This window comes from Taeniopygia guttata, chromosome 7 (genome assembly GCF_048771995.1).
Source record: "Taeniopygia guttata chromosome 7, bTaeGut7.mat, whole genome shotgun sequence".
NCBI classification, from domain to species: domain Eukaryota; kingdom Metazoa; phylum Chordata; class Aves; order Passeriformes; family Estrildidae; genus Taeniopygia; species Taeniopygia guttata.
In genome coordinates, this window is record NC_133032.1 from 38,092,685 (window position 1) to 38,119,824 (window position 27,140).

The 27,140-nt window shown below is 46.6% G+C and overlaps 1 protein-coding gene across 7 annotated transcripts in view; it reads right to left on the reverse strand.

Annotated features, from left to right (window-relative positions):
• Nucleotides 1-27,140, reverse strand: part of CACNB4 (calcium voltage-gated channel auxiliary subunit beta 4) — a 79,361-nt gene that overhangs the window by 35,534 nt on the left and 16,687 nt on the right. For 2 of the 7 annotated variants that reach the window (XM_030278178.4, XM_072931772.1), the window contains exon 1: nucleotides 12,931-13,088. The exons of the other annotated variants lie outside the window; for them this stretch is intronic. In XM_030278178.4, coding sequence (XP_030134038.1) covers nucleotides 12,931-12,975 — 45 coding nt within the window. In that variant the 5' untranslated portion in view covers nucleotides 12,976-13,088. Of the gene's footprint in view, nucleotides 1-12,930; nucleotides 13,089-27,140 lie in introns of those variants that run through there. 7 annotated transcript variants of the gene reach the window in all.

Genomic DNA, 27,140 nt, shown 5'->3' on the forward strand with positions numbered 1-27,140 from the left:
TTAATGAAATATCTTATGAGAAACAATAGTTTAATATTCCTTCTTGCCAGCCATCAACAAGCATTCCAATCAGGAAAAAATCCTTTAGGAATCACTATCTTACTCACAAGCCTTTTGATTTGGCACAAGCAATAAGTGAGAAAGACCCTGATGGTCTCGCTCTGTGCAAAAACTCCTTCTCCATCACAGTTCTCACATGCACCAGTAAACACAAATCTGCAGGAGCCAACAGGACAACTTTAAACACCTGGATATTGTTTTTTGCTGAAAGAAGGTAAAAAAACCTTGTCAGGAGTGGAATCTGTCAATCTTGATAAGATTTAAAACCTTTAAAAAAGCTTTGCCATTATTTTGGGCTTCAGTAGCAGAGGTATATCCGCTCCAAAAGAAAATGTCAAAGGTTCTGCTGGTGCCCTATAAATCTGCACTGAAATGCAACCAAAAAGGCAGGGGATGGGGATGATGAGTGAAGTCAGAGTCTGGCCAAAGGTACAGAAAAACATCCAGCAGGAAGATGTAAAACATTGCAAGATCAGCAGCCAGAGTGCAACAGCCCCAAGTAAGGAACCCATCCCAAAGCTGAAGGTGGTGGCTGACACTGCCCTCTCCTCCTGGAGAGGAAAGTGCCTCACTGACATCGGAGGCAAAGCCATTCCTTGCACTTCCAAAGAAAGAGAAGGATGAGGGGGAAAGATGTCAATTAAAAACCAGACTGAACTTTAGGAAACTCCAAATTCCCTTTTTGCCCTAAACAAAGCAAAGCCCCCAGCACCAAACTGCTGGTGCTGGCCAGAGCCCTCCTGTTGGAATCTGAGGTATTGATGATCCCGAGATTGTAGAAAGTCTCTGTCTGTCAGCCCCACTGCCAAAGCAGAAATCATAAATAATCTGTGCTGTTTCAAGGCTGTTTATTCTGTTTATCTCTAACATGTTCTGCTGCCCTGCCGCAGCTCTGTCCTGCAGGGCAGCGTGTGGGGCTCTGCCCTCAGTGGGATGGTACAAACATTAAATACCACAAACTACCTGTGCTGGATTTACAATAACGTGCCAATATCTGTCACCTACGTTGGACAGTGTGTCCCCAGCCTGAACCAACAGAAAAATGCCAACACCACAGTGAAACATGGAGGGCATGAAGAAGGAGAAAAAGGACAAGGCACACCCAATTCCTCCATCTTGTCCCCTCTGAACCCCTAATCTAGAAATCTAAAATTTTACTTTCACACCCGTGCCACACTTAATTATTACTCTTATCAAACACTCAGAGCTGGTAATTCATGCTGTAAGATTGAAAACTCCTCTCCATGGACAGAGATCACAGCCAGTGTCTCTGGGGGCTCTGTCCAGGGGGGTTCCTGACCCCTGCCGGGGTCCCAGCCCTGCCAGGGCAGCCAGAGGGATGTCCTGGATTCCCACACCCTCCCCTGGCACTGCAGCTGCTGGAGCAGAGATTTCCTGTGTGACAATGTGACACAGATCCAGGCACACAAAGAGCCAGCACAGCAGGGCCTGGGATGGACCAGGCACAGGTTATGTGTCAGTGCACCCCTGGCACTCCTGCAGGAGACACATCACCGGGACAGCTCCGTGCTCCAGAATAATTCCCTGTAAGCGCCAGTCCCTGAGCTGCCGGCAGGAAGGAGAGGCTTCTGTTCAACTCGCATTTCTCTGGTGCGTTTGAGCATGAACTGTTTGTTATTTCCTCCTTTGCCAGGAGCTCTCTCCCTGGAAGCCGCAGTGTCGGTGGCTCCTGCGGGATCGGGGCTGTGTTCAGCCGCAGTGGCTGCCGTGCACATCCCACTGCCCCCAGCGCAGACCTGCAGGATGATCCAGTTCCTCCAGCGCTGTCCCTGCCGTGCCCGGCAGCACAGGAGGAGGTGCCACACCGGCTCCACAGCACCCTCAGCCCCGCAGGGATGTCCATCCCCCGCAGCACGGCCAGGGCTGCCACCGGAGGCATGAGCCACCGCTTCTCCCGTGCCTCAGTTCTCCCTTGGGAACGGCCAAACCTTCCTGAGACAGGGCAGGGAGGGGACAGTGCCCCTGCTCCCTCCCATGGGTGTGAGGACAAGGTCTGCTTTGGGCACCCAGACTCAACTTCCATCCCCAGAGGAGGATTTTTGCGCGGCCCCACCAATGCCACAGAGCAGAGTGAGGGTACAAAATCCCGGTCTCCTCCTTGGAGGCACCTCCTCTCCGGGAACACTGCCCAGAGAAGCTGTGCCTGCCCCATCCCTGAAGTGTGCAAGGCAGGTTTGACACAGTGGAAGGCGATCCTGCAGGGGTGGAAGGAGGAGAGCTCTGAGGTCCCTTCCAAGCCAGGCCATTCTGTGATTCCTGCAGCAGTTCCTGCCCCCTGCACATCTTTTCCAGCAGAGTGAGCACAGAGCATCACAGGCACAGCCAGGATTCGAGCTGGCTCCCGGCAGACACATTTGTGGCTGTATCTCCCTGACACAGCCCCTTCCCCACCTCCATCCCAAAAGCTGTGCAAGGCACGCTGCTGCCATCCCCAAATTAGTGAAGGGACACGAATAAATGAGAGGAAAAACGTGCTGAGCCTTCGGGAGGAGGGGCTGCTGCTCCTGTCCGTGCAGCCTGGCCAGCTCCCTTGGATGTGCCGGCAGGAAAACCAGAGAGGAGCTGGAGAGGGACCCGCTCTAAGAGAAAGGAGCCAAACAAAATGAACACAAATCTCCCCAAATCTCTCCAGAGACTGCAGCAGCGCCCAGGCAGGCAGCAGCCCCTCGGGAAAGCACTTTGCTGACTGCCTTCCTGAAATGCTGGCAGGGGAGAAAGCTGCTTCAGCTCCCAGCTGCTGGCAAGTGGCTTTTTCTCCTTTCTTTATTTTTGCAAGTAATGCAGCAACTGCACTTGGGTGAAAAGGCAAAGGGAGGAATTATTTAACAGCTGAAAGAAACGTGCAGCCATCAGGACTTTTGGGCTGCACTTGATTGAAATACATCAGTGCAGCTCCTCTGAAACCTACATTTGGTTTTATCCCTCTGTTCAGTTCTGGCCCCAGATTTCAGATTTAAAGGCACATGTATTTCTGTTTTAGATTGAAGATTTTCAGCAAAACCAGCCTGAAAAGCTGTGATGCCTTTGGAGAGATCTCTTCACTGCTCAGTTCTCAGCAAAACAACATTGCAGTGTTTGTATTTATTTGCACTGTTGTGGTTGTTACTCTGAGGATACAGCTGGGATTTCTTTACCTGTATGAGATCAGACCATCCAGAAGAAAGGCAGACAAGCTTTATGAATAATTACATGTTGTTGTGGAATGTAAAACATTCAATTCAGATACCAAAGAGATCTCATACATCTTTTATAAATTAAATTCTCGCTTGTGAAGGAAGACACAAAATATCTTGCAAAGCTACATCCCTTTGAAAGCATCTTCCCCCTCAGCAGGTACGGCTTGCATGCAGAGAACCCGAGTAAGAAATCACAGGACAGAGTTTCCTCCTGCAGACAGCACAGTCGATGGAATCTGTGGGTTTGTGTGTTCTGTCCAGAGGCTGCTGAGAGAAACTGTGGCTGTCCTCTCTCTGGAAGTGCCCAAGGCCAGGCTGGACAGGGCTCTGGGATGGTGGGAGGTGTCCCTGCCCATGGAACTGGAATGGGCTTTAAGGTCCCTTTCAACCCAAATGAATCTGGGATTCTAAGAAAGCCAACAAAAGGAAAGATTCCTATGTGATATACTCAATACAGAGCAGTGAAGCTAAACATTTAACAAGGTTTTAAATATTCCAACAGACAAAACATCTCCAACATCAGCACTAAAGGGACATCCAGTGGCAAGTCTGAAGGCCTAAGCCAACTCCTGAAAACAGCTTGTACATATCCACCAGCAGTGCATGAATTTTGAATGTGTGAGGGGAAATATTGCAGTGCGTGACTCCTCTCCTCCCAGCCTCCCACTCACGCTGGATGTTTACACTGATCTATTAAAGGGAAATATCACTTAATGCATTCCTGGAATGAATGTGCTCCAGGCAGAACACAGGAGCTACTCAGCAATGTACTCCTGCACTTACCACCACTCTGCTCCTTGGGGCAGCGAGTAAAACCAACAGACAGCTGTAATTAGCATGGAAAAACGGAGGGGGGCAAAGTATAACTCATTTGTCTGTTTTTCCATCTATCAATACCCCGTTCATTTTCCAATAAGAGATCGATAACAAGTACAGAGCTCCAACATCCCTGGTGTTTATGGAGTGCAAAAACATCTTGAGAACATTTCAACCAGAACAAGCACCACAGTGGGGATAAAAGTTACTTGTCAGAAACTTTGGAAATAAATATACTTTGAAGCAGTTTTGTCTGTTCCAACAGTAACGTTGCTCACAGAACATGAGCTGGCAGCTTGGTTGTGTCCCACACTGCAGAAACCTTCCCTGAATCCAGCTGGACCTCGTGGGCAGGTGAGTAGAGCCACAGCTGCAGAATCCCAGCCACCTCTTGTCCTTGGCCACTGATTTCTGTGGGATCTGTCACCCCTGGAGCACGGCAGCTTTGTTCCTGAGCCTTGTCACAGAGCTCAGGATGGAGCCCTCGCTGCCAGCAGCTGCTGAGGTCTCTGACGGCTGCCAGAGGCTGGGCCAAGCTGCCACTGGCTTTTTTTCCTTGGTGAGATTTTCCAGTTATTGGTCATAATTGAAACATCCCTGCCCAAGGGTGATGCTGGGGCTTGTTTTGTCAGGACCTGATGAGCTCAGCACTAATTGTCCCGGAACATAAAATTTTATCACAGTATCTCATGACCTATATATCACAGATTAACTGGTGATTTGTCAGAAACACATCGTTTTCCCAAGCAAGAGAGAGACATTCTTCAGGGAATCCACAACCACAGTGGGAACGGGGGTTAAAATATTGCCAAGAAATCCTGCACGGAAAGGAGATGTTTATAAAGTAACAGCACAGGAGAGTAACCATTAGAAACATGGTTTTATTTGTATTCTAAGAGATTAAGTTTGAACTGTTAGGCCAGGGATATTCAGGTTGTACCTGGCTCTGTGAACAGGGAAAGGGACAGGGAGGATGCCCTGGTCACCTCACCCTAGAGCCTGTCCCATGAGGGCTTGTTTCTGGCCATAAAGGACTTTGCTACTGAAAATGAAATCCTCCACACCGAGAGCACCTGGCACAGCACCCACAGCAACACTTCCTGAGGGAACAGGACATTTCTGCCCATGCCATCACTGAATCACTGACTGTGGTGCCACTCCAGCAAGGACACGCAGCCCCTGGGAGGAAGCAGAAAACACAAACGAGCTGAGCAGAGTCCGTCTGCAGGGAAATGTCCCAACCAAGGGAGGACTCACAGGAAAATGTATAGGGCATAAGCAGAATTCTCTCAGAATAGAAAGGCTTGTGGAGTTTTATATGAAGCATTAGGAGCTCGTTCAAACACACATTTCACCCCTCCAGTACTCAGCACGGTGATAGGGACTGGTTTTAACTGATGATTTCTGCCTTGTTGCTGTAATAAATCAAATCCCTGCCAGGCTGCATTCCCCACAGCAGCACTACCCAAGTAGTTCCATTTCTGTAACTTATGGAACCTTTGTCCTAGGTGACTTTTTAGGGAAAGAAACCCCAAACAAACCAAATCAGAAGAGTAGCCCCTTGTCCTCCTCCCTCGGGGTTTTCTTGCTCTCCCCTGCACTGGTGAAAATTAAAACTCTCCTGAGGAGCAGAGCAGAGCCTGTAGGCACCAGTGCCCTTTCTGGGTCCTTTCTTCAGGACACTTCAAACCCCTTCTGACAAGGCTTTAGAGAGAAGCAGAAAAAGTAGATTTACATCCTGTGTTGTGCATTCCCAAATTCAGGCACTGCTGGCTTCCTCCAGCTCTCCATGGCTGGCTCTGGACATTGGAATATCCTCCAAATCAAAAATCCAGTTTACTTGATCAGTAGCGTGGGGCAGACAGAGCTCCTCACTGTGCTTCCCATATTGCACCTGAATGGGAATTTATGCTGAGATATGAAAAGAAGGAAAGAGCATGGCAAAATAAGACACTCTAGAGCTGAAACCAGTTCACTGTTGGCATGAAAACCAGTGACAAAGCACTGTGGAAAAATACAAAGCAGGAGCTGAGGAGAGGCTGCAAGCAAATCCTGACACCACCTGTGATCCCTACGGAACTCAGCACCCCGCCAGCTAAATGACATTTTGGAATTAATTCCTGGATTCCAAATGACCATGAGCAGTTGTCCTGTTTGTAAAGCAATCTGCATTTGGGTAAAGTGCTGATTTGGAAAATCAGGCTCTCCTATCTTTATAAATGCATGCTCCAAGGGAAAACATCCAACAGCTCAGGGTCTCCCAAGCAGAGCATGTTTTTGGGAGATAGGGAAGCAAGCCATGGCATCAACAAATCCTAGGTTAAGCTTCTTCCCTTGTTATTTATTATTTCTATGATGTGCTCCTTCAGCACCAAGAGCCTTCCACTCCTCCTTCCAATGCCCTTGAGCCCCGGGAGAGCTGCTCCCACTTCCCAGCAGCAGCATTTCCTTAAGCACCGGGCAATTTGGAGAGCAATCTGCAATCCAGGAGCAGCGCAGTGCTGAGAGGGCCCTGTGGTTTTGGCTGCACTCCACAGCCAGTCAGGAGCTCAGCAGAAGGAATCCAAAAGCAGGATAAATCCACAGTTCATCACACACCTTAGGGCTCCATATGAACTCAGCTTTAGCAACCACACCCTGGACCATCAGCTGAGCTCTGACCTGCAGCTGGAACTGAAAACACAAAATTATGTATTTCTGTTACCTATTCCTCATTAAATCTCTCATTTAGATTACGTGAAGCTTTTTTTTTTTTTTTTCATTTAATTTCAATGTGTTTCTGGTATTCTGGTATAAAAGAAGCACCTCTATGGAAACAGCAAGCAGCAATTTATAAAAATGACTTATGATTCTTACTGAGTGTTTTATTTGACTACTATACTATCAAATCACAATGTGGCATTTAACAAACAGAAGATCTGAGTCACACAGAAAACCATCCTCACAAGAGCACAAAACAAGGCAAGCATAGCCTATGCTGTAGTAGTAGAACTTTGGTTATTTTAGGAGGAAAATCTAAGCAAAACCACCCCAGCAAAGCTCCAAACAAACCACCTTCCAGCCCTCTCAGGCAGCCCTTTCCACACAAGATAAATATCAGGCAGCTGATGATTCATTAGTCAAGGCAGTCTATTAGGGGCTAATAGAAACAAAAACAGATTTGAAACTGTCACAAACACACCAAAGCTCTGACCGTGTAAAATCCAAATTGCAATGAGAATTCAGAAGACATAATGGGCAGAGGATAATCTCTTTTGGTGGGAAAATATTGATTATTGTCCCAATCAAGGCAGAGTTTAGCACATGTTGGAAACTAAAAATCCTACAGAAACAAACAGCAAGTAGGTAAGTGGTCAGGCAGAAGACGCTGCATGCCGAGGTCCTGACATCACTCAGCCTTTTTGGATTCATTAGAAACTGCACTAATTGAAATGGGCAAATTGGGAACAGTCTAGCCCAAGGCGAAGCAAGAGAAAGGTGTCTCCAGCAAACCAAGAGCACTGCAAACACTTCTCCTAGTTCACATTCCCATCCATGGCAAAAATCCTTCCCTGGGAGGGTGAGGAGACCCTGGCACAGGGAGCCAGAGAAGCTGTGGCTGCCCAGTCCCTGGAAATGTTCAAAGCCAGGCTGGACAGGCCTTGGAGCAACCTGGGATAGAGGAAGGTGTCCCTGCCTACAAAATCCATCAGATCTCAACTACCAACCTTCAGCTTGACAATCTCAGGAGTGCCCTGTGGACATGATAAAGCAAATAACCACTGAAACCTTTCTAACCAACCCCCCTGGAGTCCCAGGTTTTATTTGGCAGCTGGATAAAGCTTCTGCTTGCTCTCAGCTGCCTGTTGTACAAAGATGTTCTACAGAATGAACTGGCTGTTGCAAAACCCAGTACACGATCCCTGAAGAGACAGCATGAAAAACACTTCTAAATACACATTTTGATTGTTACTCAACCCACAACAACTGAGATGTACAAAGCAAGCAAAGCCCACTTTTCCTCCCCCTTTAGCAATCACAGAGGCACCAGACACAAATCCAATCAATATTTGGATATGAATTTCCCTACCGAGGTTTGTTTTTCTATAATCACTTTTTCTGCTTGAGCAGCACACAGAGATCTTCTTGTCTCAGGTGCCTTGAGAAAAGTGTACACTGGCAGCAGAAGGAATGGCAGGTTTGAAAAAGCAGGGGAGTAGAGTCCTCAAAACGCTGTGCTGACCATTCACATGGGGAACAGACTGTGCTTCCCAATATTCCCATCACCTTTTTCCTAAAAATTCTCAGCAAAGCTCTCAAGAATTGTATAGAGTGACTGGAGACAAACCCTATTATCATGCAGCACCACACACAGTCCTGCTCATGGCAAACTGGGACCTTTAATTACCAGGGTTGATCTCCCTGGTGCTTAGTCCCTGTAAACACCAATGGACTCTCAGTATCTAAAACACTTTTGTGGGCATGAATCCCACCACAGGTGTTTGTCTGACTCTTGGTGACAGTCTGAACTTGCACACAAGGGCATCACCCTGGCTTACACAGCAGCACAAAGTCCTGCTTGCCTGGTGAACTGAGCCTGTTCTGGTACCAGCACAGCTGTGGATGCAGGGATGGAATTGCCAAGGGAAGCCAGGCAGGCTTAGATGCAGGTCAAACAGCTAAAAAAGGTCAAGGAAAGGAGGTGCTTCTATGGCTTGGGAGAGGAGGATGTGCTGGGGAAACAGCAAATAAGTCAAAGCAGTTACCAAAAAAATCTGCTACCAGAGGGATACACATGGCAAGCAAAGCCATCTTTCCATCTCCTGTACAGGTCAGAGGTATCACGTGGAAATCCAATAAATTGGAACTTCCCCAGCAAAAAATGTTTTTTTAAATGGCTGGGACAGGAGGAGGCCGAGCTGCCCCGCCTGGGAAGCACTGGATGACCAGGGGAAAAGGCACAGGGCTGTCACCAGCTCTGGGGGCTGGCACAGGCTCCAAGCAGCGCTGGCACTGCACCCTCCCAGTGCTGCCATGCCCCTCGCTGACCCCACAGTGGCTCCTCACTGACCCCACACCAGCCCCTCACTGACCCCACACCAGCCCCTCACTGACCCCACACCAGCCCCTCACTGACCCCACACCAGTCCCTCACTGACCCCACACCAGCCCCTCACTGACCCCACACTAGCCCCTCACTGACCCCACACCAGCCCCTCACTGACCCCACACCAGTCCCTCACTGACCCCACACCAGCCCCTCACTGACCCCACACCAGCCCCTCACTGACCCCACACTGGCTCCTCACTGACCCCACACCAGCCCCTCACTGACCCCACACCAGCCCCTCACTGACCCCACACCAGTCCCTCACTGACCCCACACCAGCCCCTCACTGACCCCACACCAGCCCCTCACTGACCCCACACTGGCTCCTCACTGACCCCACACCAGCTGAATAGCCCAGATGAAGCTGCTCACGTGCTGACAGGCCCGGAACTGACACCCCAAGAGCTGAGGAAAGGTGCTTCAGGTGCTCAGGTGTTGTTCTGGAGGGATAAATATAAGCAAACAACCTAAAAAGAGCTGCTCTGACAGCTCTGCAGGTGCAAAACTCTGAGCCGAGCCAGGTTTTGTTCCTGGGGCTGGAATGGATCTGTATCACAGGGGACTTGTTGCTAACTCCTGTAGATAATTTTGTAATTAAATGCTGCCTTAATAGAAATGTAATTTTACAGAAGAAAAGAGTGATTTCTTATGGGAAGGTTTCATTGAAGTTTGTTTCTGGAAAAGATGAAGTCTTTCCCGAAATCCAGGTGAAACTCTGGAGTTTGCCCATGGAGCAGCATTCCAATTTCTCCCCACCACAGACACACGACAACAAGTTCCCAACTGTGAGAGGTAAAACAAAATTCATGTATTATTTGCTCACCCAGGGGATCTCACTGCCTTAAGCCCCTGTACTAACGGGCTTTTATATCCTCTTGTGATCAAAAACATGAAATGCTTCCCTACAAGGCAAACAAACTTTAATTCCCAAAAGGGTGACCCTGTTTAGAACAAAAACCTTCAGTGGGAAGATGTTTCCCCCTAGGGTGATGCACTCTCCGTGTTTCTGTGCTCCTGACAAGGACACTTGTCCCTGCAGAACGTGGAAACAACTTTTTGTCTACAGTCCTCAGCTTCAGCAGTGTAATTTTCCTCCTCCAAAAAGCCTCACACCAGCTACTGCATCACCTACTTCACGTTAATCATCACAGCTGCTAATGGACTGTAATGCCATGCACACACTCATGTCTTGATATATCCATCAATAAAAACTGTTTATTTGCTTGTTTTATAGATATGTACACACACAAACACATTATAATAATAGTTGCTGTTAGAAAAGTCATGGAAATATCTGTTCAGTGTTAAAAAATATATTTGTTGCTGAGCAGTGAATTGGGAGAAATTAGGTATAGATTTTACAGCACCTTTCCAAAATCGAGCATGTTGACTGAGGATAAGTGCCACTCACTGCCCATTCACTCCTGGCTTTAATGCAAACCCAAGCTGCACTCTGCACGCAAGGCTGGATGGTTTTTACGAGGGCAAATGCCCACTTTAGGCAGACGTTCAGTGCCAGTGACTCATGTGGCTGTGGTTTATTCCGTGCTGGAAGCGCTGCAATTAGCAGAGCCCTCCCTCCCAGCTCCGGGTGCTCCAGGGCAGCAGGAGGATCCGAGCCCGGGGCTGCTCCATCTCTCCAGCTGCAGGATGAGCTTCCAGGTCCTACACAATGCAGAGGCCCTGCGTTCATCTCGGTTTTCACGCTCTGCACCGCAGGGAACCAGAATTCCACCACAATTCCTTCTCCGCCGTCTCAATCCTCTCCCTTGCTTCTCTCTGGCCAGAAAGTGGCACTCATGTGACCCATCCCCACTACCTGTTTGCCAGGATATTGTCTCAGCAGGCATTCCCAATCCCTGAGTCAGGAGCTAAAATAATAAGGTTTAATGTTTTAAGCAAGTGGTTGAGCAGCATAAAGCAAACAGACACTCGGGGAATTTTAACTGCTTTGTGCCTGAGCCTTTGCTGTTTATAGCATCCAGTTTTTCCACACAACTGGGAGGTCCAGACTGCTTTTAAGGTTTGGGGTGTTTTTATTAAGAAAAGGGAGGCTCTCACATATTCCTGTGACTCTGGAAATTAGGTCTAGCAAAAGCATTCTCAATTACAGAGCGGCTGTAAAATTTAAAAAGCTGCAAAATTGCATTATCATAAACTGCTTAAGAGAGTATTTAGGGAATCTGGAAATTACTTTTTCATCCCAGTCCTTCCAAGTGGACATCTAAAGACCAAGTTCCTCTCATCCATAAACCAAATTCTTCCAGCACGAATCCTAACCCAGATGCTTGTGCAACAGGTAGGTTCTGCTGCCATTAAAGCTGCTTTTCCCAAATAACGCTTTTGGAAGAGATCACCGGGCTTTACTGAAATATTAATTAAACCACAAGAAATTCCACCTCAGCATGAGAAAGAACTTATTTCCATGGAGCGTGAACAAGCACTGGGACTGGCCAGGGAGGGTGTGGAGTCTCCAGAAACATTCCAGACCCACCTGGATGCATTCCTGTGTCACCAACTGCAGGTGGCCCTGCCCTGGCAGGGGGCTGGACTGGGAGCTCTCCAGGGTCCCTTCTGGGAATTCTGGGATTCTGGGAATGCACGGAGTTGAGCATCTCAGAAGTACCTTTAAATCCAGCACACATTTACCTGCATTCTCTGAGGAACTTTTATAAATTACACATTTTATAAATTACACATTTCTTCCACACCAACCACTATCCAGCAACTCAGTTTTCTCAGCCCTAACACTGCACTTTTAAATTGTCTTCTTCAGAGCGTAGTCAGACTTTGGTGGGAGACATTAAACCAGCACAAGACAGACTTGGGATGGAGGACACCTCCCAAGGACTCACAGTTTGCCTGGTTTATAGAAATATCCAGCTGGATCCCAAATCACATCCCTAAAGGAACCAACACACTCATCTGCACTCGGCCTGGCAGCTTGTGAGCAGCAGCAGCCCGAGACAGCCCAAAGGAAGAGTTAACACACAAGGGCAGGAATTTCTAAATTGGCACAAAGCGTTTCCTCATCCCTTGAAGTGTCCAAGGCCAGGCTGGACAGAGCTTGGAGCAACCTGGGATGGTGGAAGGTCTCCCTGCCCGTGAGATGAGCTTTAAACCCTTACAACCCAAACCATTCCAGGCTTCTAAGCAGCAGAGTTTTGAAATAATTCAAACACCCAGTTCAGAAGGATTCCAATACACGGTATTTCCTCTCAACATGGTGCATTGCATTAATATCAGTTTTACCCAGTTGTTGTTCCTCTCTCCCTGAAATAAAGGGATGCTAAAATAAAGGGATGCTAAAAAGAGGTAACACTTAAGAGGGGTCGCTCTTCCAGACCAACACCGACACAGGCAAGAAAAAATTCCTCATCCGAAGCCCTCCAGGACCCATCCATTCTCCCGAGGCCACCACATCATACCATACATACGTCTGCATTGACGTACACGCTATATGATGTTGTTATCGATGTATTTTACGAGCTGTCCACAATCCTTATGTAACGGATCCCTGTTTAATATGGAGCAGCGTGTCCAGCGCCGCGGCGATCCCGCGAACACCCCGGACACCGGGGCGTCCGACCGCGGCACCGGGGCTCCGTGCTGCCACAGCACGGCCCGGTGAGGGATGCCGGGCAGCGGTAATTCCCCGGGGAACCACAGCAGCCCGTCCCGGCATCTTCGGGGCACAACATCACCCCCGGTGCCTCGCCCGCAGCACCGACACCCAAGCCCGCCCGTGCGGCTCTGCGCGGCACTCACCGCCTCCGAGTCTTCAAACCCATGCAGGTACAAGTTGTCGTACATGGAGAGCCGGTGCGGGGCCGGAGGGCCGGGGAGCGCGGCGGCGGAGCGCGGTGAGGCGGCGGGGCCGAGCTCCCTCAGCGCTGCGGCGGCGCCGCCTCCCGCCGCCCCCCTCCCGCCCGCCTGCCCCGCTGCTTCCCGCCCGCCGCGCCGCCGCCCCCCATTGGCTGAGCCGCGCCGCCGCCGCCTCGCTATTGGCTGAGCCGCGCCGCCGCCGCCACGCCATTGGCTGGGACGCGCCGCCCGCGAGCGGCGCTGCGCGCTGGCGCCGCCTCACGGCGCCTCACGGGTGATGGCGGCGGTTGCTGTGCTTTGCTTATTTGTAATAAAACTGGTTTAAAATAAAACAATACCGTATAGTCTAGAGAAGACTGAGATAGGACCTCTTTAATGCATACAAATATCTCCAAAATGTGCTGGCGCCGGGCTCCGTTCAGTGTGTCAGTGACAGGTTGAGGAGCAATGGCCATAAAGTAAAACACAAGTTCCAGCTCAACATGAGGGAAAACATTTTAACGTGAGGGTGGCAGAGCACTGGAACCGCTGCCCAGAGAGGGCTGGAGCCTCCAGGTCACTCCAAACACCTGCACACATTCCTGTGTCACTGCTCCAGGTGACCCTGGCTGGGCTGGATGGTCTCCAGAGGTCCCTTCCAGCCCAATTCTGTGATTTATTTACAATAATATACAGCCTTTCTTCTTCAAGACTACAGAGAACAGCGGGTGGTTTCCAAAAAAAAACCATCCATCCACCTCCCAACAATATTTGGAACATTAAACCCTGAAGCCACTAAGACTAAACACTAAGAATTTAAGCAGAAAACACATACACACAATGTCTGGGAACAAGAAAACCAAATCCTAAACACCAAGAATGAGAAGAACAGAAGTGTGAACCTGATTTACAACTAAATTAAGAAACAAAGTCTCTAAACAGGTTCCTCCTGGAGCTCTACAAATTAAACTTCTGGTGTAACACTACGTGATTAAAAAGTCAATAAATAATTAAACACTAATGACAGAACTAATTTACAATTTACTTCCTACCCTTATTAAAACAATTACTTAAAATCTCATCTTCAGTGCAATCTGATCCACTACTGCAGTTTCACAAACACTTCCTATTTGTGTTTTCCATTTGCTTCATCCATTTTTCCTTCCAAAAGCTTCCATCAGTTCTGCAAAATCACCACTAATCCCATGGGAAGTGTCCGACAGACACCTGAAGCAAAGCCAAAGGTGTTTTTCTTGTGGATATTCCCATATTCACAGTTTCTTACAAATTCAGTGGAAGATTCCCCGAAGTTGTACTAAGTCTTATTCCCAATTTACTAATTCTGATGGAGGAGGATCTCAGCCTCTAAAATGGTCTTTAAAATGTTCATAAGACTCCCAATCAAGGAGTTAATTTTTACAGCCTGTTCTACAGACTTCTGTGATGTTCCAGATTGAAAGAATCAACTACGAAAATTATTGGTCAGCTCAAATTTAACAAACAAAAGGCTGTGAAATTGCAAGATGAAGGGAAAGAAGTGAACTTCACATAGATTTATAATAAAACAATTCCGAAGTCAGGGGAATCACTATTTGATTTCCAGTCCTTACATTTCAAACTCTCCTTTTAAGACACAGAGCTTATTAAAAATATATGTTTAATGACTCAACTCCAAAGGCTCCTAAAAGATGCTATAAAAATACAATTCCCTGTAATACAGAGGAATTCTAAATCAAAGGCTGTTTTGAATATTATGAGGTAATTCATCCAAGAAACACTCACAGAGGTGAGGGAGGAAGACACCCAGCTCTTTTAAGCTGTCTGTGAAGTTATATAAATATAATAAATGTGCTGAGGGAACGGGGGGCTGAATGGAGCTGATGTTATCCAATGGGAATTCCACTGGCCAACACTACAGGAATGACCCGCTGAAAACATGCAGTGGCTAAAGAGCTGAAATGAGCCTTGGTAAAGTCCAACCTTTAAAAAATGTCATTTTTTGAATGGCTTCAGTTGCTGTGTTATTCATTTTTTAATAGCATTCACTGATGATGTTAATCAAAGCCCACAACTCCACGTTTACAACGGCACAGGAGAGATGCAAAAAAGAAAGAGATGTAAACAAAGACCACAAATCACCCAAAACTTTTAATGCCCAACAAGTTCACTGAGGACATAACCCAGACTAAAATATCTTCATGTTGGAGGTGGGGGAAAGAGAAGAGCTCAGCACTCAGAATACTTTCACTATCCACAATCCTCCAAAAATACTTGACTTCCTCCAAATACTCTGTTGCCATTAGAGATTATTCACGTCCTCTTTATTTTTAATTAAGAGTACAAAGGAAATCTCTCTGAGACGTGCATCCATCTATCCCAAAATATCCATTATTTAGTCAGTCCTGAGCTACCCAAATATGGGAGCACTGGGTTTGGTTGTTTTTTTTTTTCTGAGGGTGTGAATACAGAACCAGAAAAAATTTTATTTCCAGCCCGATCTAATGATTCCTCAATCAAGTGACAGCACTTGTGTGGTTCTTTCAGGAGCTGGAGCAATGAACTATTTGCATAAACACACTGAAGTGCTGCTGGAATAAATAAACACGCAGGATCCAGATTGTTCCCTCGCCTCGGCACCGCACTGCGCCAAGCGGGATGGGAGTCAGCCTCTTCTCCCTTAATCCCACTTCCACCTGGGATCTGCTGAGTGGAGCAGCAGCTCGCTGCTTCTTTCCTCAGGTGTTATTTCCCAGTCCTCATTTCCCAGCCTGTGCAGCCAGAGAAGTCTGAATGTGTAGGATCAGCTTCTCAAGGTTATTTTCCCTTATCTAGAACATTCTTTCTCTGACCTGCTGAGCTCTGGCACGTTTACAATAACGTGCCAATATCTATAATTTATGTTGGACAGTGTGTCTCTACCTTAAAACAATAGAAAATTTGGTTTTCATCACAGCAAGACATGGAGGGCAAGAAGAAGGAGAAGAAGGTCAGGACACGCCCAAATCCCTCCATCTTGTACTCCTGAATCACAGTCTAAAAACCCCAAAATTCTACTTTATCACCCTGTGTTAACTACCACACTACTCAAACCCTTGTGGCTTGTAATTCCTCACACGAATTCCATGGGCTAAAATGGAAGCCACAGGTGGTTTTGACTTCGTGCCAAGGTCTCCGAGCCCCTGAGAGGGTCTGGAGCCAGGGCAGCCAGAGGGATGTGCTGGACTCTGACACACCAACACAGCCAAGTTCTTGCTGGCCTCTCCCTGCTCTCAATCAGGCCATGGATTGCTGACATTACTCAGGGATAATGAGGCAAAACCCCCCCCAGAAGGCAAAGGCACATTAGCAAAGAGCATTAGTGGTTGCATTAAGAGCAGGCTGGGATATGGATCCGCTCCTTCCAGCACACAGAGGGCTCCAAAGCCCAGTCTCCACCAGCATCCTCCCCATGAAACACAAACTTCGGGTTTCATCTTCCCCCACCTGGATTCCGGGGCCAGCTGAGGAAAATTGCTCTCCCCTCAGGGAAAGCTGCTCTTGTTGCCATCAGCAGAAGAGCCCAGGGATGGATTTCAGCGATGGAAAGGGAAAGGACCATCAGCAATCTCCATCCATCCATCCATCCATCCATCCATCCATCCATCCATCCATCCATCCATCCATCCATCCATCCATCCATCCATCCATCCATCCATCCATCCATCCGTGGGAAGGAAGCCAGTTCCTCACTCTCCTAAATTACTTGGCACAGCCCCACTCCTTGCCCCTTCTCCCTCTAAAGCCATTTCCCTGCCTCTCTCCCTCCTCCTCTGTTTTATAATAGAGATGAGATAAGAATCTGGTGCAGTGACAGCAGCTTCTGCCCTGGGTGGAGGCACAGCCAGGAGAACCTCCTGAGATCCCCTCTAACCCTGTTTTCCAGCAGAATGGGATTTGTGGCACTTGGAAGTCCTTGAAGCCACCAGAGGAATAGGGATTTACATCCAGTATTTCTGTTTCAAAAGAAAGGAGGATTGTGCTGTTTGGGATACATCCTGGCCCAGAGGATTCGGTGAATTTTAAGGTTTTATTCAAACAGACTGGGTGGACAGTGTGCTTTAATCCTTGGAATCTCAAGTAATAAATTAGTCTGGCCTAATTTGACAGCTCTTCTGGAGGAAGCGAGGTGCCACCTATCCTAAAACACATTTATCTGACACTGTTATGTAAAGGCTGCTATAATTAAAGACTGTGAAGACTCGGTTGTCACTTCCTCTTGGTTGGAAGCACCTCCAGCGAGAGGTAACTGGGCTACATTTGGAGGTACCCTCTATATTTAAGGAGCTGTGAAATGCCTCTTTGCCAGGGGCTCTGTGGAGATCTGCAGGAAGCCAAGGCCTTCCAGAGGGTTTGTCCCAGGGAGCAGAGGACAATCCCAGCTCCTGAGGCAGGCAGGGCTGTGCTCCAAGGCTTGGCCAGCTCCAGCTGCGGCTTCCAGCGGCGCACATTGAGCAAAGCAGATCCCACATCACCTGGGGAACATCTTCCAGGGATCCCTCTGGGAGATGAGGAGCTTGGAATGAAGGATCTGCACGGATCCATGGAGATATCCATGGACACTGAGCACAGAGATTCCCTCCAGCAGCTCCCCGTGGCCACCAGGCTGATGAGATGGTCCAAAAGTGGATTTGTGGCTGGAATTGTGTCAGATTTCCTTGCTGGAAGGGAGATGAGGGGGTTCTGTTTTTAGGGGAGATCCACGTTTTTATCTGCCCTGCCAAAAACCATCTGAGCCAAAGCATTAAGCACTTGTTTTATTCCTTATTTTAAGCTCCTTATGAATGTTAATCAATCTCCTTAGCTGCCATAAGTGCTGATGCTGAGTTTCTGTGCAACACTTCAGCCTGCAACTGTTGGGATGATGGGAAAATCTCCCTAAAAGCCAATTACAAACTTTATGGGAAGCTGCTGCTGTTTTACCCAAACAGGGAAAGGCACCAGTGCATCCTGGAAATCCCATCAAAAGTGGAACACCCCCACCAGGGCTGCAATCATCCCAGCAAAGCTGCAGGGAGAAGGAGCACTGGAAGTGTGCTGGGAATGCCAGGACATCCCATTACTGAAAATCCAACCTCTACAGAGCAATGAACTCAAAGATTTTCCAGTCTCAGAACAGGCAAACAGCCCAGAAAGCTCCTGGTCGGTGTTAATTTCCCAGATGCATTTAAATATTTGCAGTTTTAGCAGTGCACACTCATGAAAAGGTTGCTTGAAATGTATTTTTGCTAAATTATGATTATCATGTAATAGTTCTTTAGAGAAAACAAAGCCTTGAGTGAGCAGAAAGACAACCCTGCAAGCTAAAATCAAATTCCAGCTTCTGTAAATACAGGATCTCATGGAGATTTTTTTTTCTTTAGTTTTACATGTTTTATTTTGTTTTCATGTTCAAAGAGTAGGGCAAAGGCTGTCTTTAAGAGTCAGACACAGCTTTTAAATCCCAGTGCTAAGAAGAATTTGCTGTTCTTTTTAAGAGGTTAAAAGAATAAATAAATAAAAAATAAATACTAGGCAGACATGGCTCAACTTCATCCCCAGTTTGCTGCTTCCCCTTGGGACTTTACAGGGATGCCTTGATGAGGCTGCTGATTTTATTGCCCTTGCCTCTGCTTTATAATCCAATTATCATGGGAATTCCAGGGCAGGGATGACAGGAAACTCCTCAGCTCCCTGCAGCAGATTTCTGTGACTCCCATCCAAGAGGAGAAACCGATCCAGAAACAACAGATCAATGAAGGAGGAACCACTTGTCCAACCTGATTTCCTGAAATATTCAGCCAGACTACTTGGGAGCTGAGCTGAGAAGAACAATTATTCATGGCTTTAGCTCTGAATATTTAAGTGAGTTCTGCTCCTTCCTGTAAAGTCTCTGGGAGACCTCTCCTTATGTACCTGCTGAAATGATGACTCTGGGGTGGAAAAATCCTGAAAGTGATGGTTCCTCACCTTCCTTACAGGACTGCCCTGGAACACGTAGAAACCCTTTTGTTGGTTTTCCCTGAGAGGTGTTTTAAAGGATTTTATTCTGTTATCAGCCTTGATGAAGGGTGAGACACAAGAGGTGTAAAACTCAACACCATTCCATCAGAAGCCACCCTATTTCCTGGTTACAATACTTTATAAATGTTTTTCAGCCTATTGGCTTTTGCCAATAGGTTATAAATCACCTATATTAATCACCTATTTTTCAACTATTAATCACCTATATTTTTTCTAACATTAATCATTTATATGTATTTTTCTAACATTAATCAGCTATATTTTTTCTAACACTAATCACCTATATTTTTTCTAACATGCATCACCTGTATTTTTTCTAACACTAATCACCTATATTTTTTCTAACATGCATCACCTGTAATTTTTTTAACACTAATCACCTATATTTTTTCTAACATGCATCACCTGTATTTTTTCTAACATGCATCACCTGTATTTTTCTAACACTAATCACCTATATTTTTTCTAACATGCATCACCTGTATTTTTTCTAACATTAATCACCTATATTTTTTCCCCACGTGGTCCTGCTACAATGCATCTTTCACAGTTCTAGTTCTCTAAATTATCTAGTTTTTTTGCAAGGTCGTATTTTAAACCTGCTGAAACTTGTAAAAACCCAATTTCTGCATTTCTGGTGTTTTTCCACTGGAGATGTTCAGTCCCTTCCACTGGCAATTCCTGAAGGAAGATTTCCAGGAGAACAAACACCCAAAAGCCAAAACATCCCCCAGTTAGCAGGGACTCAGGACAGGACCAGAATTCAGGGATCTCCAGGCACTGCCACCCTCCCCCAGAGGCAGGAGGGAATTTGGGATGTAGGGAACCATCCCAAATCCCCAAATGTGGGGTGAGGAGCAGCTCTCACTTCCTTCATTCAGCACCTCCCAAAACCCAGCAGCTCTGTGCGAGTCCAAACCCCAGGCACTTAGAAAGGACTGAAAATACTTCTGCTTTTGCCTTGCAAAAGGAAAAAAAAAGAAAAATCATTCCAAAAGTGCCTGCAGCAGCAGAGCCTGCCCTGAAAGAAAACCATGTGCAGTTCACAGAATCAGATGTGAAAACAGATCTGAAAAGAGATCTGAAAAGAGATCTGAAAAGAGATCTGAAAACCATGTGCAGTTCACAGAATCAGGTCTGAAAACAGATCTGAAAAGAGATCTGAAAACCACGTGCAGTTCACAGAATCAGATCTGAAAAGAGATCTGAAAACAGATCTGAAAACAGATCTGAAAAGAGATCTGAAAATCATGTGCAGTTCACAGAATCAGGTCTGAAAACAGATCTGAAAAGAGACCTGAAAACCATGTGCAGTTCACAGAATCAGATCTGAAAATCATGTGCAGTTCATAGAACCAGATCTGAAAACAGATCTTAAAACCATGTGCAGTTCATAGAACCAGGTCAGAAAAGAGATCTGAAAACCACGTGCAGTTCACAGAATCAGATCTGAAAACAGATCTGAAAAGAGATCTGAAAACCATGTGCAGTTCACAGAATCAGATCTGAAAACAGATCTGAAAAGAGATCTGAAAACCATGTGTAGTTCATAGAACCAGATCTGAAAACCATGTGCAGTTCACAGAATCAGATCTGAAAAGAGATCTGAAAAGAAATCTGAAAACCATGTGTAGTTCATAGAACCAGATCTGAAAACCATGTGCAGTTCACAGAATCAGATCTGAAACAGATCTGAAAAGAGATCTGAAAACAGATCTGAAAACCATGTGTAGTTCACAGAATCAGATTTGAAAATCATGTTCAGTTCATAGAATCAGACCTGAAAACAGATCTGAAAACCATGTGCAGTTCATAGAACCGGATCAGAAAAGAGATCTAAAAACCATGTGCAGTTCACAGAATCAGACCTGAAAACCATGTGCAGTTCACAGAATCAGATCTGAAAACCATGTTCAGTTCACAGAATCCCAAAAGAATCCCAGAATGTTTGGGTTGGAAGGGACCTTAAATCTCATCCCATTCCACCCCTGCCACGGGCACGGACACCTTCCACTGTCCCAGGCTGCTCCAAGCCCCAGAAACTTGATTAAATCAGGTTATTCCTGATGCTCTGAACACTTAGAAAATGCTAATATTTTTCTCTCTGACTCTTCCATGCAGGTTCAGACCTGTATTTTCCCTAATCTCTCAAACCCTGCATTAAAAAAAAGAACAGAATAATTCATTTATCCCAGTCTTTTACAACATCCCTACAGAGATTACTTTAAAACCTCCAAACTCAAAATAAACTGCTGAAAAGTCTGTCCTAGATCTAAAACTGCCTACGAGACAGGAAGCAAAAATTCGGAATAAATAGGAAAGCATTAATATTCAGTGGCCCCCAAAGTAATTAATATTTTAATTAGGAAAATAATAGTAAGTATTACTTTTTATTTAATAAATTAAAATTTAATTAGGAAATAAATTAATTTCCTAATAAATATTTTAATTAGGAAAATTAATGTTTTAATTAGTAAAATTAATATTTTAATTAGGAAAGCATTAATATTTTCTGTGGCCCCCCCAAAAAAGTTTGAGGACTTTTATTTTCAGTATATTTCAAGTGAGAATTGGAGTTCACTTGAGAACAAAAAATGGAAAAATTCAGCCTGAGCAGCTCAGCCTGAGAGAGTTACGAGCAGAAAACAGAATATTCTAATTGGGAGTGTGGAGAATAATAACTAATGGCAGCTCTGCCATGCCTGCCTATAATCATGATGAGCAATAGAGGAGCAGATCAGAACCTCATGTTCTCAGCATTTAATTCAGTGTCCAGATGAGGGAGCACGGAATTAAAAGGTGATAGAACTCAAAATTCATAAAAGGACATATTCATCCCAAATGGAGAAAAAGCCCAGGCTCTGTTGGAATGAAGAGCTTGGAAGTTTATCCTGAAAAAAAAATTGGCCATGAACTGGAATATTACACCTGCTGTAGCTCTGCATGTTGTGCTTAGCAAAATTTAGGGATAAAGGTAAACTTTGACTTCAGCCTTGGTCCCCGGGCAGGAACAGCTTTAGCAAGGGACCTAAAGTTGACTTTTTTCCCTGTATGTGTTTTCCACTGCATTTTATTCTCCAAAAAGATCTGCTGTGATGGGCAGAATGACAGCTTAAACACACAATAATTCACCAAATTCTGGGAGTTACTGCTTTGTCCAGCACCCTGTGCAGCCAAAGCAAACCCAAACTTTTTGGGCTACACCAGAGGCTTGAAGCAGAATTTTTATCGATGCAGTGATGAAAAATTGGGTTTGTTCCAGTTCAGGCTAGAAATAAAATGGCTCATTATTGCAATTAAATATGATATTAATGTAAAACACATGAAATGTCTTAGTAGGGAATATTGCTGCCACCTCTTGGTTCAGCAGGATGAAAATAGCAGGGTAAGAGGAACCAGGGAGCTGCAGGTGGAGCTTTCCTGGGTGATTTCTCCCATCAGAAATCTGGCTCTTGGAAACCTGTGGGTTTAGGATGGCTTTCCAAACCCAGCTGGGAATGGGATACTCTGAAATCACTCCTTGAGTAAAGGAAAACTGACTGGGCATGGAGGGAATTTGGAGGGGAAAAAAGCCATAATTTGACTTTATTGTTCGAATTCTCCTTGGAGCTGCAGCGATGGACACGACAAAGGCCAAATTCCCAAAAAATAGAGATCCAGGAGGCACCACCAGTGTCCCTTTCTCCCATCCACGTCCCACTGGGACTGTTTGCAGGTGGAGCTTTCCTGGGTGATTTCTCCCATCAGAAATCTGGCTCTTGGAAACCTGTGGGTTTAGGATGGCTTTCCAAACCCAGCTGGGAATGGGATACTCTGAAATCACTTCTGTTGATCTTATTCAAGGAAAATTGGCTGGGCATGGAGGGAATTTGGAGGGGAAAAAAGCCATAATTTGACTTTATTGTTCGAATTCTCCTTGGAGCTGCAGCGATGGACACGACAAAGGCCAAATTCCCAAAAAATAGAGATCCAGCAGGCACCACCAGTGTCCCTTTCTCCCATCCACGTCCCACTGGGAGTGTTTGCAGCTGCCCATCAGGCTGTGAACAGGCTCCAAGGCTCCTGGTGGCCTGGCAGAGTCAGGAATTGTCCTTGCTGCTGTCAGAAATGAAGGGATGGGGCTATTTTCAGGCTAAGAATGATTTATGACTCAGATAAACAGCAGTCTCAGGGGTTGGGAGATTTGAGAGGAGCAAGCACTCAGCCAGAGCTCAGATTAGTCACAAGTTTCTTCATTGCAAGGCAATACAGAACTTTGTAACCCAACAGACAGCTGTCACAGGGTTTATTTTATTTTTCTAACCTATCACATTTACTCACTTCTGCTGCAACGAGTATAATTTTGTCCAATGACTTCTGTCTCATTTATATAAATATATTTCTGTTATAACTTCTAAACTCTCAGCTTATTCCATACAACAAAAAGAAGTGGAGCAAGTCCACTGTGAAAAATCCATAACCAGCCCTGATCCTGCCTAATGGGAAGGTATGGAAGGGCCAAAAGCTCTTAATCAGAGGTGAAATGACCCCCACAAAGGCCGGGTGGTCCTTCAAGCTGGACTCACACACTCCCAGAGCCATGGGATTTAACCCCAGTTCAGCACAGCAGCTTTACAGACTTAGTCATGGGGAAAAAAAATAAAAATAAAAGAGTTTTGATTAAACATCTTCAATACTTTTCATAGTAGCAGGAAGCAGGCATTGAGGATTTCACAGGTTCTTTTGTCCCTGCCCACACACTTTCCCCGCTCTCCCCACGGCACTGGAGAGCCCCGAGCTCCTCCTCGTGCAGATAATTTGGGTTTATTCATCTCCTGCAGAGCCCACCTAAACCTCGGGGGTGGAGAGGGGGTGGGAAGGGCAGAGGTGACAAAGGAGCAGAGCTGAGTTATGCTCAGAACTGGGAATATCCAGCTCTGAAGGTGAAGCTTGACAGGGCTGATACATCCAGGAAAACATTTCCTTAAAAAACCAAATGGCTCTAATTGAAAGCAGACTCTTAAATGCCTTTATCTTAAATGAGCAGGTAGGAAGGGGTAATGAGAATATTCCTTCTACTGCAGACAATTCCTCCTCTCCCTGCTGAGCACTGACAGACAACAGCTCCAAAATTCCTTCCCAACATCCATAATGCAGATTAAACTTCAGCTTTAGGAATCTGAGCAGCCATTTCCACACAAATTGTTGTGTTGCAAGACTCACAGGCATCGTTTTCCCACCACAAAAAATCCCAGCAAATAGCCCAAAAGCAATGTCTGATTCCAGAATGCTCCTCACAGGTAATTCACAGTAATTTCCAGTGCTACCAATCAATTCATAAATCCCAAAAATACATTTAATGAATGGAATCAGCACGTTATGGCCATTTGTGGCCCTGGAATGTTTCACACACGGTGCCATTTTGTTATTTCAAATGAGCTGGTTGACGTCCAACACCTGAAAGAAGTGCCAATTAATGGAGGTGCATTAATTAGCAGCTCTGGAGAGCTGGACTCTGATTTGCAGCACTCCTGAACAGACACGTGGGCAAGATAAACAGGCTGGATTTGGGCCAGCAACCCAAAAAATGAACCCAAAACACGACAAGCTGTGGTCTGGGTGACAACACAGAATTGCCAACCTGCTTCTCTTACAAAGCACCACAAATCACACAAAATGAACTCCCAGGAGGAGGAAAGGGCACCACACAAAGTGGGGAAAAACCAGCCCTGTGCTCCCCTGTGTGCTGCACTGAGCCAGTCCAGGGCAGGAAAGGATCCCAAGAATCCTCCAAACAGGAGCAGCACATGGTTTGGGTGGAGTGGGGAGGTGGAGGCAAAGCAGCTCCACTTCAGTGGTTTGGGCAGAGGGAAAACCCCTGAACTCGAGTGCCAGCTCTGCCTCGAGCCTTGGAGATGTGGTAAAAAGGGAATTATCAAACCCTGGTGGTATTTTACAGCTACATTTCAACCTCACTGAGCATTCCCAGAAAACCTGGGGACACCCCATCCTTGGAAGTGTCCCAGGCCAGGTTGGACAGGGCTTGGAGCAGCCTGGGATGGGATGGGATGGGATCGATGGGATGGGATGGGATGGGATGGGATGGGATCAATGGGATGGGATCAATGGGATGGGATGGGATCAATGAGATGGGATGGGATGGGATGGGATGGGATGGGATCAATGGGATGGGATGGGATCAATGGGATGGGATGGGATGGGATGGGATGGGATCAATGGGATGGGATGGGATGGGGTCAATGGGATGGGATGGGATCAATGGGATGGGATGGGATGGGATGGGATGGGATGGGATGGGATGGGATGGGATGGGATGGGATGGGATGGGATGGGATGGGATGGGATGGGATGGGATGGGATGGGATGGGATGGGATGGGATGGGGTCAATGGGATGGGATGGGATGGGGTCAATGGGATGGGATGGGATCAATGGGATGGGATGGGATGGGATTTGATGGGATCAATGGGATGGGATGGGGTCAATGGGATGGGATGGGATCAATGGGATAGGATGGAATGGGATGGGATGGGATGGGATGGGATCAATGGGATAGGATGGGATGGGATCAATGGGATGGGATGGGATGCGCTTTAAGGCCCTTTCCAGCCCAAATTGTTCTGGGATTCTCTGGGATTGCTGGGGTGCCCGTGCAGGGCCAGGAGGCAGATAATGATCCTGTGGGTCCCTGTTGGAATCTGAAATGTTGAAAATCTCAGAACTTTGAGCTTGTAAGCCAAAGGTTAGAATTAAATCCAGGATTTGAGCTGAGACCTTGGAAAAGGTTTCCAAACTTAGGTGCTAGGAGTGAGAATGTGGATTTATGGTTTAATGCAGAGATGCATTAAGTTAGGAAAAGCAAAGTTTAGAGGTTTAAAGTTTAAGGTATAGAAAAAATAAAATAGTTCCAGAGGTAACAAGGAGTTCAGAATGCAGCGCTGTAGGTTTGTGTGTCATAGCATGATTGGCTAACAAAGCTAACACACAAGTCCATAAGATGAAATATTTAAATCAAAACCATAAATATCCTCATTGGCAGTGTTTTATAGGTCAATAAATCCTTAAAAGGTCTTGTAATTAAGGGTCTTGTGACCTTCTGAGCCGTGCAGTGAAGATGTGAGCCCAACTCACCCTTCCTGCCTGGGTAGAAGATAAGAAAAATAAATCACACCACCTAAAAAACTCAGAGGTTCTGCCTCCAACTCATTCAAAATCCCCACAGGGGCTGGATATTCTGTGACTCTTTGCCTGCCTCTCCCCAGCAGCTCTCCTGCACCATTCCCTGCTGGCTGTGCCCGGATCTCAGCCAGACCTGCTGGGGCAGTTGGACTGGGCAGTGCCAGAGCTCCTTCCCGAGCTCCTGGAGCCCAGGAACAGCCAGGCTGGCACTGCCAGGTCTCCCTCCTCTGCAGCTCCCCCGGAATGACTCAGAGCACAAAGCTCTTATTTATACACCAGTGATGTACAAAATCTGCACAGGATGAGAAAGTCCTTCAGCTTCAGCACGAGGGTAGCACCGAATGCTTGCTTCAACACTTCCATTTCTGGAGACAGAGGAACATCAGAAATCAATCCATCAGTCCCTGCTTTCATTTGGAAGCTTCTCCAGCACAATGGGGGAAATCAAAATTCTCTTTGATTTCAATAAAATCACAGCTACAAATTTCAACAATCACAGTTACATCACTAAAAATGAATATACCCAGGGATAAAGTGGTTCCAGCTGGTTTGGGAAAAACTGAGGTCAGCTTTTAGTCCTGAGGGTGGGAACAGGGCTGGGAAGGGGCTGGAGAATCCCTGAGGGAACTGGGAAGGGGCTCAGCCTGGAGCAAAGGAGGATCCAGGAGAGAAAAGCTCTGCAGCAGAGCCCTCCCCAAACTTCCTGCACCTTTTTTTTCCCTCATGTTTTCTCCACTTTTTGGTTTTTCCCTCATGGCAAGGGAGACCCTGAGGGGCTGGAGCAGGGCCAGGGAAGGGAACGGAGCTGGGAAGGGGCGGGAAAATTCCTGAGGGAGCTGGGAAGGGGCTGGAGAATCCCTGAGGGAGCTGGGAAGGGGCTGGAGAATTCCTGAGGGAGCTGGGAAGGGAATGGAGAATTCCTGAGGGAGCTGGGAAGGGGCTGGAGAATTCCTGAGG